Genomic DNA, 14,228 nt, shown 5'->3' on the forward strand with positions numbered 1-14,228 from the left:
GGCGGGCCCGGGACGGCGGCAGACGGGCGGGAGGCTGCCGGCGGTGCCGGCGGTGCCGGCGGCCGTGCGGGCGGGCGCGGCGGCCCTGTGGGCGCTGTGCTGCGGCCGGCGGCGGCCGGCGCGGGTGCGCGGTGCCCAGCCACGTAGCCGGGCTGCGACGGGCTGACAGCGCTAGCGCGCCACCGCCGCACGGCGTGCGGCGCGAGCCGCGCGCGGCGCGGCTGAGCGTAGAGCCGCACGCGGTGCGGCTGGTGCCGGCGGCGCGCACCGCCACACCGCCGCCACAGCGCACCGCCGCAACGTCCCATTAAAAAATTTTTGGCCGCCGCCGGCCCTTCGAGCATCCACCATGTCGCGGCCCGAGTACACGGCGCCGCCGGAGGTGTTCTACAATGAGTCCGAGTCCAGAAAGTACACGTCGTCGTCGCGCATCCAGCACATCCAGGCGTCCATGACGCTGCGCGCGCTCGACCTCCTTGCGCTGCCGCCCAACCAGTTCATCCTCGACATCGGGTGCGGCTCTGGCCTCTCGGGCGAGATCCTCACCAAGGAGGGCTCCAACGTCTGGATCGGCATGGACATCTCGCCGTCCATGCTTGCGACCGCGCTCGACCGCGACGTCGAGGGCGACCTCTTCCTGGCGGACATGGGCAACGGCGTGCCGTTCCGGGCCGGCTCGTTCGACGCCGTGATCTCGATCTCGGCGATCCAGTGGCTCTGCAACGCCGACACGTCCGCCGCGGACCCCAAGCGGCGGCTCGCCCGGTTCTTCGACTCGCTCTACTCGGCCGTCCGCCGCGGCGGCAAGGTCGCCTGCCAGTTCTACCCCAAGAACGACGAGCAGACGTCGAGCATCCTGGCCGCGGCCAAGTCCGCCGGCTTCTCGGGCGGCCTCGTCGTCGACGGCGAGGAGAGCCGCAAGAACCGCAAGTACTACCTGATCCTGACGTCCGGCAGCGTCGGCGCCGACGACATCAACCTCGACGGCGTCACGGTCGACAAGCAAAAGGCGGTGCACCGCAAGAAGGGCGCGGAGACGCGCAAGGACTACATCAAGCGCAAGAAGGACGTCATGCGCAAGCGCGGCAAGCTCGTCGCGCTCGACTCCAAGTTCACCGGCCGCAAGCGCAAGACCAAGTTCTAGCGGCCCCATCGGCGTTTGGTATTTTTTCTCATCGGCGGACTCGCGGCAACTCATAATATAGGCGCTTTATTGCTACGACAATAAAGATTACGACGTGACGTAATACTAGTACATGAAGGAGTAAATAAAAAGACGCGAGATCCGCTTGCGGATGTCATGGGTTTCCTAAAACATCAAACGTCTGTAGAGGCGGTTGGCCGCGAGGGCGTCTAGTAGGCCTCCATCTTCGCGAGGATGGCCTTGGTCATGTCCGAGGTGTTGTCCGTGCCGCCGATGTCGCGGGTGCGGACCTTGCCCTCGGCCAGGACGTCGTAGACCGACTTGGAGATGCGGTCGGCGTGCGAGTCCAGACCCAGGTGGCGCAGCATCATGGTCGACGACAGCAGCATGGCAACCGGGTTGGCCTGGTTGGTGCCCTTGATGTCGAGGCCGACGTGACGGCAGCCGGGCTCGAAGAGCGCGATGTCCTTGCCGATGTTGACACCGGGAATCAGGCCGGGGCCACCGACGAGACCAGCGCCGATGTTGGACAGGATCGAGCCGTACAGGTTGGGCATGACCAGGACGTCGAACTGCTGGGGCCACGACACGGCCTGCATCGACGTGTTGTCGACGATCATGTCGTTGGTCTTGATGTGGGGGTACTCCTTGCCCATCTCCTGGACAGTCGAGCGGAACAGACCGTCGGCGAGCTTCATGATGTTGGCCTTGTGGACAACAGTGACCTTCTCGCGGTTGTTCTTGGTCGCGAACTCGAACGCGAAGCGGGCGATGCGCTCCGACTTGGCCTTGGTCACGATCTTGAGCGACTCGACGACACCGGGCACCGACTGGTGCTCGAGGCCGGAGTACTCGCCCTCGGTGTTCTCACGGATGAGGCACATGTCGATGCCCTCGTGGCGGGTCTTGACGCCGGGGATGTTCTTGATCAGAACCAGCGACGCGAAGATGTCGAGCTCCTGACGGAGGGCGACGTTGAACGACGAGTGCTCGGTGCGGCCCAGGGGCGTGAAGAGGATGCCCTTGAGACCGATCTTGTTCTTCTTGAGCGACTGGACCGACTCGCGGAACGACACGTCCGAGTTGCCGACGCCGGTCACGTTGACCTGCTCCCACTCGACGGGCACGTTGTCGGCCTTGAAGACCTCCTTGACCGACTCGGTAACCTCGGCACCGATACCGTCACCTGTCTGTCAGCCCTGCTTCGGACGTGGGGGGCACGTATGGAGGGACGAGCCGCACGAGCCGCACCGGCGCTTCGGCGCCGGCGTTCCGAAGCCCAGCCACGGCCCGGCCGCCGGCCGCCGGCCACCGCCGGAACAATCGCCGCCGTCGCGGGCGGCCTCGCCGGTGCGCGGCGCGCGTTGCTGTGGGCGCCGCGCTGCCCACGCGACCGGCCGGCCTCGACCGGTCCGCGCCGCCCGGCCTCGACCGCCGACAACCGCCCAGCCGCACCGGCACCGGCCGCACCAACAGCGCGCCGGATAATCACAACGTCACGACCGCGGCCCAATTACGGGCCAGCGAAGCGCGCGTCGTAATTTTAGCTTTGCCAGGCTCCGAGCTCGTCCCGTCTCCCCACAGTGTGCCCGCCCATTCGCAAACGGTGGCTTCCCCGACCGCCCCCACAACTCCACTTACCAGGAATCAGCGTGACGGTGTACTTGCCGCCGTACTTCAGCGGCTTGAAGATGTCCGCCGACGCGGTCGTGGCCTGGCGGGCGCCGACGAGCGGCGAGCGGGCGAAGGGCTATCCAATCAGATTAGCAAAAATGGCTACCAATACCACCCCGGAGAAACTTCGGCCCACCCAAAACCGCCGGCGGGCAGGCAGAGGGGAGGGGGCCAATTGCGTCTCCGGCGTCTGGACGTACCTTGGCAAGAGTTGATCTCAGCATCTTCAATTGCAGGGAGTTTTAACAGGTTAATTGTAAAACAGAGGGAGAGGTAGGAAAAAAAAGCAGAAGAACAGACAAGGACGCTCTTTATTTTTTCCACTTAGTTGCCAATGTGCTTGGAGACCCGGCTTGCCCGGAGGAAGCACAAACTCTGAGTGGTTTAATCCAATAGGGTAATGCCAAATCTAACTATATTGAGGACTTATCGGAGGTTGGGATGGAGGCCGGGTAAATATGTGTGGTGCCGACAGCCGCGCGAAACGCGATGCCAACAAGACGCCATGACCGGCCTGGTAATTAAACAGTGGTTCGATGGTCTAGTCGGTTATGGCATCTGCTTAACACGCAGAACGTCCCCAGTTCGATCCTGGGTCGAATCATATTTTTGGCCGAATTTTGTGCTTTATTCGCGCAGCGCTATGCTATCGGCAGAGCCACTGCGCGGCCAGCGAGACAAAGTGTGGAGGAGCCAATGGTAGCGGCCTGATGAGTATGGGTACCCACTGGCAATGGCGGCGTGTTCCTTGGTGGAACCTAGCTCGCTGAGGGGCACTTGGCCCTACCTGCGTCCATTGGTTGTAGGGGCCAGGCCTGGACGCGCCCAGACTGCGTTTGGTGGCAGGTCGAACGGCAGCCGATGCACGCAGGTGAATAGAGGGGGGTCACCCTGCCGGACTGGCAGCCGATGCACAAACGTGCCCCCCACCTGGCCCTGGCCTAGTGGGCGCTGGTGCGCCTCTGAGGCCGCGCCTCTTTGCGTGGCTTCGACCAAGGTCACGTTTCGCCAGATCCCGATGCGACGGCGGCCTGGCATGGCTTGTAACCACACGCGCATGCTACATTGTAGGAAACAGCCACAGCGGCATGCTTCTACGTCCTCTACACGGCCACAGCCGGTTTTGCTTAAAGCGACATTGTAACGTGCTTGACATTAACTCGACCATACTGCAATTCTTTCAGTGCACTCCTCTCTAATCGAACATGTAACTTTTGCCTGTTAACTATCAAAATATTTCCTTTTTATTTACACTGTAAACCCTGTAACGAAGAAATTTTTGATATCTACTTAGACTGGTTTCGTTAGCCCTGATCTCATCTTCCTGGCGACGGAAAAACTTACCAAAACAACAGCGTCGTACTTCTGCTTGAACCAAGCGATGGCGTCAGAAGCACCAATCTTGTGCTGGGTGCCGACAGTCGAGCGGGCTCTCTTGCGGCGGGCAACACGGCTGCCGGGGCGGGCCAGGCAGACGTAGAAGTCCATACCGTAGATACCGATGGAGGGGTCGTACTTGATTCCCAGGTCGATGTGCTCAGAGATACCGAAGCCGAAGTTGCCGGTCTCCGAGAAGTTCTTCTTGCGGAGCTCGTACTCCTTGACCTTCAGGCCACGCTCCAGAATCTCCTCAGCCTTGGGGCCCCGGACAGTGACGTGGACAGCGATTCTCTCGTTTCTCCGGATACCGAAGGTACGGACAGTGTATCTGGCCTTCGAGTAGACAGGGGTCTGACCCGAAAGCTGCTCAAGAACCTTGGCAGCACGGGTCAGTCTGTCGCCAGACTCACCAACAGAGATGTTGAGGGTGAGCTTCTCGATGCGCAGCTCGCGCATGGGGTTCGCACTCTTGTCGGCCTGCGAGCAATGTTAGCGACATGGTCCTGACGTCTGCACCGCTGCTGTCGCAGAGCAGGCAAGCTCCGATCAACTTACCATTTCGTATGTTATTGTATGCTGGTGATGAAAGCTAGGCGTGAAGCACAATTTTGATGGGATGTTTCTTACATTGTCGATGCGAACGAGCGGTTGTGTTGGGCTAGCCTGCCGTTGCGCAAAAAAGACAGTCACGGCAAAGCCCTAGAGTGTACGCGCCAGCCCTAGTGGATTTACCCGGGTTTGGGTGTCTCGGTAAAGCAGAGCACAGCATAGAGCAGAGCACGACACAAGTGCCCGTGCACGCGACAGTTATGCGCTGGGAAATCTCCCTGCGACTAAAGTTTTGTGCAGACAGCGAAGGATTTTGACCTTCGACCACGCTTTGGATCAGCGACTCTACCAAACCCCATAGTCTTGGCCCTGTTTCGGCGACGTCGCGTACATCACACTATTCAAGATGGTGAGCATGGATGGCTGGCGCAGTGGCGGTTGCCGATGGGATCTTTACTGACAATGACAGGCTATGAAACGAGCAAAGCTGGTAAGCAGAATTTGCGGACCTATGCACCGTGTCGCGTGCGGCTACGGCCGAGGCGACTGCAAACGGCGGCAGCGGTGCTACTACGGTCGGCGGCGGGCGCATTGGGCGTCTTGGATGGCAGATGAGCGACGTGCGCCGCGGACGGCCGTGGTAGAGACGTGCACCGACCGATATGCGGCAACAGAGCTGACCAACAGGCCGATCTGATAAACTTTCGGATGCGGGTCACGACCGAGGACGGTCGGCAGCTTACGGGCACGATGCTGGCGTTTGACAAGGTATGGACCGGCGACGTCACGGCGCGTGCGCAACAGCGACGCGTGGATGCTAACCGCACAGCACATGAACCTGGTTCTGGCCGACTGCGAGGAGTTCCGGTACACCAAGAAGCACGCGGTGGCCAAGTCGCAGGGTGCTGAGGGCGCGGCGGATCTTGTTGAGGACAAGCGTACGCTCGGCCTCGTCGTCCTCCGCGGCGAGAACGTGGTCTCGGTCAGCATCGAGGCGCCGCCGGCAAACGACAATTCGTCGCGGCTGGGCGTCATCCCGCCCGGCACGGGTACGGCCCGCGCGGTCGGCCGTGGCATGGGCGGTGTCGGTGCTCTTGGAGCGGCCCGTAAGTGCATGTGCGCGGAAGTAGAGACTGACAGCAGCTTCGCTCGCAGGCCCGATGCGCACACAGGCGCCGGCCGGATTCTCTGCGCCCGGAGCGCCGCCGGCGGGCTTTGCACCGAACGCGCCGCCGCCGGCGGGCTTTGCGCCGCCGTCGATGTTTGGACCACCTGGATCGCAGTAGTTTTGGGAACGGGAATCGGGACTGGAGTTAGACGAGCTACATGTACGACTAGAGCCGGGCGAGTGAGATGCACCGGTGTAAAAATAGCCTGCTTATTTGATCTGAAACGTAGCTGGTCGGAGCCGGTCGGGCGCTGACCGTTGCCGCGCAACGGCGCTGGACGCGTCACGTCGGGACGGCCGCGGGGACCGCGTGGCTGTGGCCGTGCGCGGGGCGCGGCAACGGGTGCACCGCCCGGCACCGCCAGCCCGCGCCACCGCTGCACCGCCCCGCGCCGGCGGGCACCGCCGCATTCCAGGCGCGCGTCGCGCATGGCGCCACGGCGACGTGTCCGAACCCGGAGCAGGCACCGATGGCACCAGGCCGTGTCCGGCGCAGGCTGTTCGCTGCAATCTCGTCTGGCTTTGTGCTGGTGCTACGTGGCCTGCGGTGCAGCTGCAGCCGTCCAACCAGGGCGCGCCCCCCGTCGGCTGTGCCGCAGCACTAGGGATTCGTGGCCCGTCCGCCATGCGCCTGCCAACGAGTCGCCCGGCAGCCGGCTATCCCAGCCTGGCGTCGGCCTTGCAGCGCGACCGTTGCGCCACCGATCGTCCAGATCGGCCGCGGCGCGGCGCACGCGCGGCGGGCGGCGCAGCGGGCGACGCAGGCGGGCGCGCAGCAGGCGGCGGCAGCGGGCGGCGGGCGGTGCCGGCGCGCTGGGCCGCGCGTCATCGTGCGGCCGGGGGCCGGTGGGCGACCCAGCGCGCTGGGTCGGGGGCCCGTCTGGCCGCTGGGCGCGCGTAGCCGCCCGCGTGCCGGCGAGCACCACATCAGCCGCTCTGCCAAGCCCCTGATCGTCCGAGATGCGGGTCCAACGTACACACTGCAGGCGCAGCGTCGGCTCCATGCGGGCGCGTCGGCTCGCGCTGCGCTCTGCAGCCAGCCGGTCCGGCGTGGCGGAGCGAGCGGCGCCGCGGCCGCAGCGCCGACGCCGCGGCTGCGCCACGCGCGCGCGAGGCCAGCGGCCGGGTCGCGGCCACGGGGGCTCGCGTCCCCGCACCCGCGTACGCCGGCGTGCTGTCGGCTACGCCCTGGGAGGTCCAGTCGCCGTGGCCGGCGCGGTGGGCTGCTCATGCATGTTCATGCACCCACTCTAGGCGGCTGTTCCACCTAATCTGAGTGCGAGACCGCGTATCTTCGCGCCACGGCTGCCGCCCGCTCGGCCCCTATTCTGGCCGAACCGCGCATGCAGACGCAGCCTGGACCGGAGGGCGCGTACCCCGCCCCTGGATCCGCGGTATGCACTTGTACGACCTGCAGCCCCATCTGGCGGCCGCGGCCGCGTGCGCGCGCCGGCGCCTTGGGTCGCGCGCCGGGCTAACGCGCCGCCTGCCCGTTCCGGGCCGCGCCGCGCCCGAGCGTTGTCTTGGGACGGCGCCTCCTGCCCCCGAACCAGCCTTGGCTGTGTCTTACATCATGTCTGACTTCCCGCCGTCAGCCTCCTGGGTTAGGGGTGCATGCACTTGCGCATTTAGAATTTGCGCTAGCAGGATTGACATGTACCCGGAGCAGGAGCATCCCAAAACGCTTCGCCAACCCTATCCCTCATGGGAAGAGCTCTCGCAAGTTCACCACCAGGATTTTTACGCGTACAGCCCTAGGTCGCAGGCAGAACCACCGATTGTCTGGAGATCCAAGCAGCCGACCGCAGTGTCCGACGAGGCCTGCCGAATTGACGACGTCTCCCACCGCCCAGCCCGAGCCGGTCGCACAGCAGCCCCCGAGCCGGCACAGCCGGCCCTTGTTTGACAACGACGAGGCCGAGCCCAGAGCCGCCGACAGCGCAGACAGGTGCGCGCCGGGCCCGTGCGACGCTGACTCCAGGTGCGGCCCGTGATTGCCGGGGCATGGACATTGTCTGGCCGAACACGAGACCGAGGACCACGCAGGGAACCCCCCCCGCGGAAGCAACATGACGGACAAGCCCGCCGAGACGGCGGCCAGCCCGCCCGACGAGCAGGCTGCGCAGCTGCAGTCGCTGCGCACCGAGAACGGCCAGCTGTGGAAGCTCGTGGACAAGCAGCGCATGATGATCCAGAGCCTGAAGAAGGACCTGGACCAGGCCTACGACGAGACGGCCAAGGCCAAGAAGCGCGCGGACGGTCTGGAGGCCGAGTGCGCCGGCTATCGCGACCGCGTGGCCGCCCTGGAGGCCGGCGGTGCGCATGATCGCCGCCGGGACTCGGCCCGGTCGGCCCGGTCGGCCGCGGACGACGCGGAGCCGCGGGCGCTGGCGCCGGCCATCCAGATCAGCTCGCCCAACACGGTCGCGCTCGAGTCGGGCGCGACCGCCGGCGCGACCGCCGGCGCGGCCACCACGGCCGGCGCGATCACGGCGGGCCTGGCCCACCTGCGGTCGGGCTCGACCGCGTCGTCGATCAGCGCGTTCAGCGCCGAGATGCCGCGGTCGATCCCCGGCGGCTTCCCCGACAGCGACGACAACATGTCCGAGAAGTCGTCGATGACGGTGCGCACCGACGCCGACAAGCCGACGATCCCGATCGCGGTGCGGACGGCGGAGACGCCCGGGAGCGACCGCGCGTCGGGCGAGGACGACGACGACTACTACAGCGACAACGGCAGCGACAGCTCGGACGACGAGGCCAGTCCGACGCCGGCGGTGTCGGCGCGCGCGTCGCGGGCGACGGCGTCGCCGGCGCCGTCCGTGTCGTCGGGCAAGCTGACGACGGCGGAGTTCCCGAAGCGCGTGCAGTCGGCCAGCAACCCGCTGAACGGCCTGGGCGTGGTCGGCGTGGACGACCTGACGACGTCGCTGCGCCAGGCGCCGATGCTGGGCTCGTCCGTGCCTGCGCCGCCGACGACGGCGCCGCCGGCGCCGCCGACGGGAGCCGCGGCCGAGCCCACGGCCGAGCCCACGGCCGAGCCCACGGCCGAGCCAGCAGCCGAGTCCACGACCGAGCCCGCCGCCGGCTCCGTGCCCCCGTCGCCCGTTCCCGCAGACGCGGTCGGCACGCCCACCGTCGGCACTCCCACCGTCGGCACGCCCCGCGAGCTCACCAAGATCTCGTCCGCCGGCAGCGTGACGGCGTCGCCCGTGTACTACCCCGACACGGCGTCGCCCACGATCTCGCGCCCGGCCACGATCACGTCGATCGCGCAGTCGCCCTCGGCCGTCGCCCTCGCCGGCGTCATGTCGGCCTCGTCCAGCCGCGAGCCGCGCACGCCCGTCCTGCTCATCACGCCCGACACGCTGCCCACAATCCAGCTGCAGATCCACTCGTCGCGCATGCGCAACACCAACAAGCTCAAGGGCAAGTCGGACGAGGCGCTCGTCCTGATCTCGATCCGCGACCGCGCCGCCGACAAGGAGTGGTGGAAGGTCTCCAAGACGTACACGAGCCTGGCGACGCTGGACAGCGCGCTGCGGCCGGACCTGGGGGCGTACTCGATCCCGCGGCTGCCCGAGAAGTCCATGTTCTCGTCGCTGGCGCCCAACAAGGTCGACGACCGCAAGCAAGCGCTCGAAAAGTACTTCGCCACGATCATGTCGATCCCCGCGCTGCACGACAAGTCGGCCATGAGCTTCTGCGAGTTCCTGTCGACGGACATCATCGACCCCATGGCGTTCGAGGACACGATCTTCAAGAAGGAGGGCTACCTGACCAAGCAGGGCAAGAAGCTCGGCGGGTGGAAAATGCGGTACTTCATCCTGCACGAGTCCGCGCTCGAGTACTTCGAGAGCCCCGGCGGCCCCCACCTGGGCTCGATCAAGCTCGACAACGGGCTGGTGACGCCGCTGACGGCCGAGGGCGCGCGCGACTACGTCGGCGAGGACAAGGCGTACCGGCACGCGCTCGTCGTGATGGAGCGCAACAAGCGCGACGGGTTCAACAAGCACGTGCTGTGCGCCGAGAGCGACGAGGACCGCGACTCGTGGGTCAGCTGCATCCTCGAGGACATCGAGAACTCGGACAGGCGGTCGAACGCGAGCGACACGAGCAGCATCTTCCCGGCCGGCCACCTGGCGTCGCCGCCGAAGAAGAAGGGACACACGCCGCCGAACATCCTGGTGGGCCCGATCGGCGGGCAGCCGTACGTGGACGACGACTCGAGCCTGGACTCGCGGTCGCCGAGCCTGCCCGAGTCGGGCCTGCCGACGTCGGCGTCGGCGACGTTCCCGAGCGCGGGCACGCCGCTGTCGGCGCACTTCTCCAAGATGCTGCCGACCGCGCTCCTCGGCCACGGCGAGACCGACGACGAGGACGCGCCCGGCCTGGCCGCGGCCGCGCCGCTCAAGGACCCCAAGGACATCCTCAAGAAGCAGAAGAAGAAGAGCTCGTTCTTCAACTTCAAGAAGAGCGACCCCGGCGCGCACATCCAGCTGGCCGACCAGCAGATGCTCCAGCAGCAGCAGCAGGAGGAGACGCGCCAGTACCTCCAGGTGACCATGGACAGCATGCGGCAGAGCCCGATGATCGAGTACCGCGTGTCGCTGACGCGCGAGATGTCGCCCACCGACACGCAGCCGCTGGACGAGAGCATGCGCGCCACCTACGACACCGACGAGGGCTACTCGGGCCCGGTCGCCATGGGCGGCATCTCGTACGGCGGCGAGGTCGCGCCCTCGGCCGTGTTTGGCGTTCCGCTGGCGGAAGCCGTCATCCGCTCGTACGCCCAGAAGGGCACCGTCAAGATCCCGCTCATCGTCTACCGCTGCATCGAGTACCTCGAGGCCGAGCAGGCCCTGTTCGAGGAGGGCGTCTTCCGCCTCTCGGGCTCGAGCTCGGTCATCAAGTTCCTCAAGGAGCGCTTCAACACCGAGGCCGACGTCAACCTGCTCGAGGCCAAGATCTTCTACGACGTGCACGCCGTGGCCGGCCTGCTCAAGCTCTACCTGCGCGAGCTGCCGTCGAACGTGCTCGCCAACCAGACCGCCTTCTTCAACAAGGCCCTCGAGATCTCCGACCGCCCGACGAAGCTCAAGGAGCTCCACGCCGGCGTGCGCCTGCTGCCCCACGACAACTTCTCGCTGCTCAAGGCGCTGTCGCGGTACCTGATCAACATCGTCGAGAAGAGCGAGAAGAACAAGATGAACCTGCGCAACGTCGGCATCGTCTTTTCGCCGACGCTCAACATCTCCGTTGAGCTCGTCACCCTGTTCATCAAGGAGTACATAGCTATCTTCATCGACAAGCCCGTGACCGCAGAGCTGGCCGGGTAGTCGCCTACTGACTGTACTATTTTAAGCTTAATACTGTTTGAATTTGTGTATCTGTTATTGTACCGAGCGTTTTGAATCGAAATTAATTCTGAGCGGCTGCGGCCTGAGCCGCACGAGCCAGCCGTTGGACCGCCCGCGTGGTCGGCCCGGTGCCGTGGACCTGGGTTGTGGCGCGTGCGGCTATGCGCCACAGCGGCTATATGCTGTGCGAGCCTCCGGCGGCGACTCCGTCGAGGGTAGTTGCCCTTCGGGCAAGCAGCAGCCCGCAGGGCGCACCCCCGACGGAGTCGCCGCCGGAGGCTCGTGCGGATCTGCGCCACAGCGGCGGTGCGGCTCGCGGGGCGCGTGGCGTCGCGTGACGCGCCGCACGGCGTGCGGCTGAGGGCTAGGCGTCGCCAAATTTGCACACCGCCGCGCGCATCACCACCGCCCACGACCACGTCCGCAGCCCAGCAGCAGCGTGCAAGACTCAGACGCGTCCGAAACTAGTGCCGGTGGATGCCCCGTGTCCGGCTCCGCAGTCCCGGATTCCGCCCGATCGCACACGTTTGCACGCCGCCTCCGATAGCCAAGAGCAGGCCACCGCCTACGGCCCAGACACGCCCAGGCGTGCGCCAGATCCACGCGCCGCCCACTGATGGGGTCCTACTATCCGCCGCACAGCCCGCCCGGTGCGCCGGCCAGCCTGCCGTCGATGCAGCTGGGCCAATTGGGCCAGCCGGCCGGCTACTGGCCACCGCCGTCGGGGCCGTCGGGCGGCCGCTCGCCGATGCGGTCGGCGTATCCGGTGCCGCCGTCGCGGTCGGGGTACATCGACTCGCAGGCCGCGGGCCAGCAGTACCCGTCGCGGCCGCCGTCGGCGAACTACGGCCGGTATGGGCGCGAGGGCCGCGAGCGCGACCGTGAGGGCCGCGAGGGCCGCGAGGGCCGCGGAAAACCGCCGCCGCCGCCGCCGCCGCCGGCAGCAGAGCCGTACTACGACGGCCGGCAGGGCGCGGAGCAGTACCGCGGCCGCGACCACTGGGGAGCGTCGCGGCAGCCGTACTACGGCGACCGCAACAAAAGACAGTCATACGGGCCAGGGCCGTACTACCAGGGCCCGCCAGGACCGCAGCCGTACGGCGGCTAGTAAGTGTGGACGAGGCAGCGCTGACGACAGCTCGCGCGGGTCGCGCCAGCGCTCGCGGTCGCCAGACCGGCACTTCCGGGCGCCATATGGCCCGGGCCAGGGCCACCACGGCCACCACGGCCACCACGGCCACTCGCGGTCGTACGGCGGCAAGCACGAGCGCGGCCACTCGCGGCAGCCGTCGCAGGCGCAGGCGGCGACGGCGGCGGTGGCGGTGGCCGGCGCGGGTCCGGCGGACACGCCGCGGACGTACGAGCCGCTGACGTACCCGATCCCGGGCCCAGTGCAGGAGCTCAAGGCCGAGGAGCACAGCAACGACACGCCGCTGCCGATCTGTCCGTTCCGGCCGCCGCAGCAGGTGGAGAAGCCGCTGGGGGTGACGTTCAACGAGACCGAGGCGGCCAAGGCCGGGACGCCGCTGCCCGAGAACCCGAGCGCCAAAACCGCGGTCGACCCGGCGGCCGAGCTCGCCGAGGCGTTCGCCAAGAGCCTGCCCGAGGTGCGGCCGATCGTCGCCAAGGCCAAGGCCCGCGAGGACGGCAGCCAGCGCAGCGAGCGCAGCGCCAGCGCCGGCACCGACCGGGCCGAGCGCTGCGACCGCCGGCGCAAGGACGACACGCTCAAGCGGCCCCGCGACGACACGGACGACGCCGCCGCCAAGAAGGTCCACGTCGACGGGCGCGAGGCCCGCGAGGCCTCGCCCGGCGCAGACATGCCGCCCGTCGAGACGTCGTCGACCGCCGAGAGCCTGCTGCGGCTCGTCGAGGACTCGCTCGCCCAGGCGTCGCAGCGCAGCACGCCCGCCGAGGGCCGGCGCGAGCGCGACCGCGACGCCTTTGGCCCCGACTGGCTCCGCGACAAGGACCGGCGCGACGAGCCGTACCGCAAGCCGAGCTCGGTCGAGTCGCTGCAGCGCATCGCCGACGAGGAGCGCACCGCGCCGCTCGCCCGCGACTACGCCGACTACGCCGAGGAGTACGACCCGATGCAGCCCAAGCCGCACCCGCGCCCGCTGCGCGGCCCGTTCTTCCGCTCCGGCGACTACTCGCCGCCGCCGAGCCTCAGCTACAGCACGGACTCTGTAGACCCGCGCAGGTACGGTGCCGCAGCGCCCTGCTGACCCAGATACCGCTACGGGCCCGAGCCCTACTACCCGACCGAGCGCGCATACCGCGAGCGCGACCAGTTCCCGTCGCGAGACCCCCCGTATCCCATGTACCAGAGACATTACTCCAATAACCGGTACGCGGTCGGCGGGCCGACTTCGCACGACGAATATCCCTCATACCAAAGACACGAGTCCCTGCCCCCAGGAGAGCGATACCCGGGCCGCGAGTCTCTCGCGGGCGCGTACGACAGGCCCCTCCCCCCGCGGGCGGGCCTGCCGCCGTCGCCCATAGGCCCGCCTGGATCCAAGACCGGCCCGCCGCGGCCTGAATATCCGCCCAGCTCGTCCAGCTCGTCTTTTTATGAATACCGCCAGCCGGAGTATCCCCCCTACATGTGAACAGTCTAGTGTACGATATTGACCCTGGTGGGTCCTCCGCGGCGCTCCGCCTGCTTTTGTTTATCTTTTTGTTGCATGCCGCCCGCGGCCGCGGCTTCTTTTGTCTACTGTACGAATACATTGCACTCATCTGTGCGTGGCGCTCGGCATATAGCCGCTGTGGCGCATAGCCGCACGCGCCGGAGGCTCGTGCATACAGCCGCTGTGGCGCATAGCCGCACGAGCCTCCGGCGGCGACTCCGTCGAGGTTGGTTGCCCTTCGGGCAAGTGGCGGCCGCCCGCAGGGCGCACCCTCGACGGAGTCGCCGGCGGGGGCGGGGGGGGGGCGGATAAAAACA

General features: G+C 66.9%; 6 protein-coding genes and 1 non-coding gene across 7 annotated transcripts; 5 read left to right on the plus strand and 2 right to left on the minus strand.

Annotated features, from left to right (window-relative positions):
• The first annotated feature begins 334 nt into the window (after positions 1 to 334).
• Positions 335 to 1,315, plus strand: V1510DRAFT_422922 (S-adenosyl-L-methionine-dependent methyltransferase). The gene has a single exon (XM_066934870.1). The coding sequence runs from the start codon at positions 350 to 352 to the stop codon at positions 1,142 to 1,144; it is 795 nt and encodes a 264-aa protein (XP_066786861.1). The 5' UTR covers positions 335 to 349; the 3' UTR covers positions 1,145 to 1,315.
• V1510DRAFT_422924 (uncharacterized protein) lies at positions 1,195 to 3,096 on the minus strand. Its single transcript, XM_066934871.1, has 3 exons — positions 3,019 to 3,096; positions 2,786 to 2,894; positions 1,195 to 2,330 (listed from the first exon to the last, which is right to left on the minus strand). The coding sequence occupies exons 1-3, from the start codon at positions 3,040 to 3,042 to the stop codon at positions 1,354 to 1,356; spliced, it is 1,110 nt and encodes a 369-aa protein (XP_066786862.1). The 5' UTR covers positions 3,043 to 3,096; the 3' UTR covers positions 1,195 to 1,353.
• A 252-nt stretch (positions 3,097 to 3,348) lies between these two features.
• V1510DRAFT_t251 lies at positions 3,349 to 3,422 on the plus strand. The gene has a single exon. It is a non-coding gene; the product is annotated as a tRNA-Val (tRNA).
• Positions 3,423 to 4,012: 590 nt separating this feature from the next.
• V1510DRAFT_277982 (60S ribosomal protein uL5) lies at positions 4,013 to 5,036 on the minus strand. The gene is made up of 4 exons (XM_066930611.1): positions 4,754 to 5,036; positions 4,163 to 4,675; positions 4,071 to 4,113; positions 4,013 to 4,029 (listed from the first exon to the last, which is right to left on the minus strand). The coding sequence occupies exons 1-3, from the start codon at positions 4,754 to 4,756 to the stop codon at positions 4,105 to 4,107; spliced, it is 525 nt and encodes a 174-aa protein (XP_066786863.1). The 5' UTR covers positions 4,757 to 5,036; the 3' UTR covers positions 4,013 to 4,029; positions 4,071 to 4,104.
• V1510DRAFT_422933 (uncharacterized protein) lies at positions 4,992 to 6,133 on the plus strand. Its single transcript, XM_066934872.1, has 5 exons — positions 4,992 to 5,156; positions 5,217 to 5,237; positions 5,435 to 5,515; positions 5,577 to 5,853; positions 5,891 to 6,133. Exons 1-5 carry the CDS (start codon positions 5,154 to 5,156, stop codon positions 6,031 to 6,033), a joined length of 525 nt encoding a protein of 174 aa, XP_066786864.1. The 5' UTR covers positions 4,992 to 5,153; the 3' UTR covers positions 6,034 to 6,133.
• Positions 6,134 to 8,982: 2,849 nt separating this feature from the next.
• Positions 8,983 to 11,323, plus strand: V1510DRAFT_422937 (uncharacterized protein). The gene has a single exon (XM_066934873.1). The coding sequence runs from the start codon at positions 9,224 to 9,226 to the stop codon at positions 11,252 to 11,254; it is 2,031 nt and encodes a 676-aa protein (XP_066786865.1). The 5' UTR covers positions 8,983 to 9,223; the 3' UTR covers positions 11,255 to 11,323.
• A 1,657-nt stretch (positions 11,324 to 12,980) lies between these two features.
• Positions 12,981 to 14,038, plus strand: V1510DRAFT_422941 (uncharacterized protein). The gene is made up of 2 exons (XM_066934874.1): positions 12,981 to 13,478; positions 13,509 to 14,038. The coding sequence occupies exons 1-2, from the start codon at positions 13,096 to 13,098 to the stop codon at positions 13,888 to 13,890; spliced, it is 765 nt and encodes a 254-aa protein (XP_066786866.1). The 5' UTR covers positions 12,981 to 13,095; the 3' UTR covers positions 13,891 to 14,038.
• Positions 14,039 to 14,228: the final 190 nt, after the last annotated feature.

Source organism: Dipodascopsis tothii (genome assembly GCF_038497935.1).
Source record: "Dipodascopsis tothii strain CBS 759.85 unplaced genomic scaffold V1510scaffold_40, whole genome shotgun sequence".
NCBI classification, from domain to species: domain Eukaryota; kingdom Fungi; phylum Ascomycota; class Lipomycetes; order Lipomycetales; family Lipomycetaceae; genus Neoaidaea; species Neoaidaea tothii.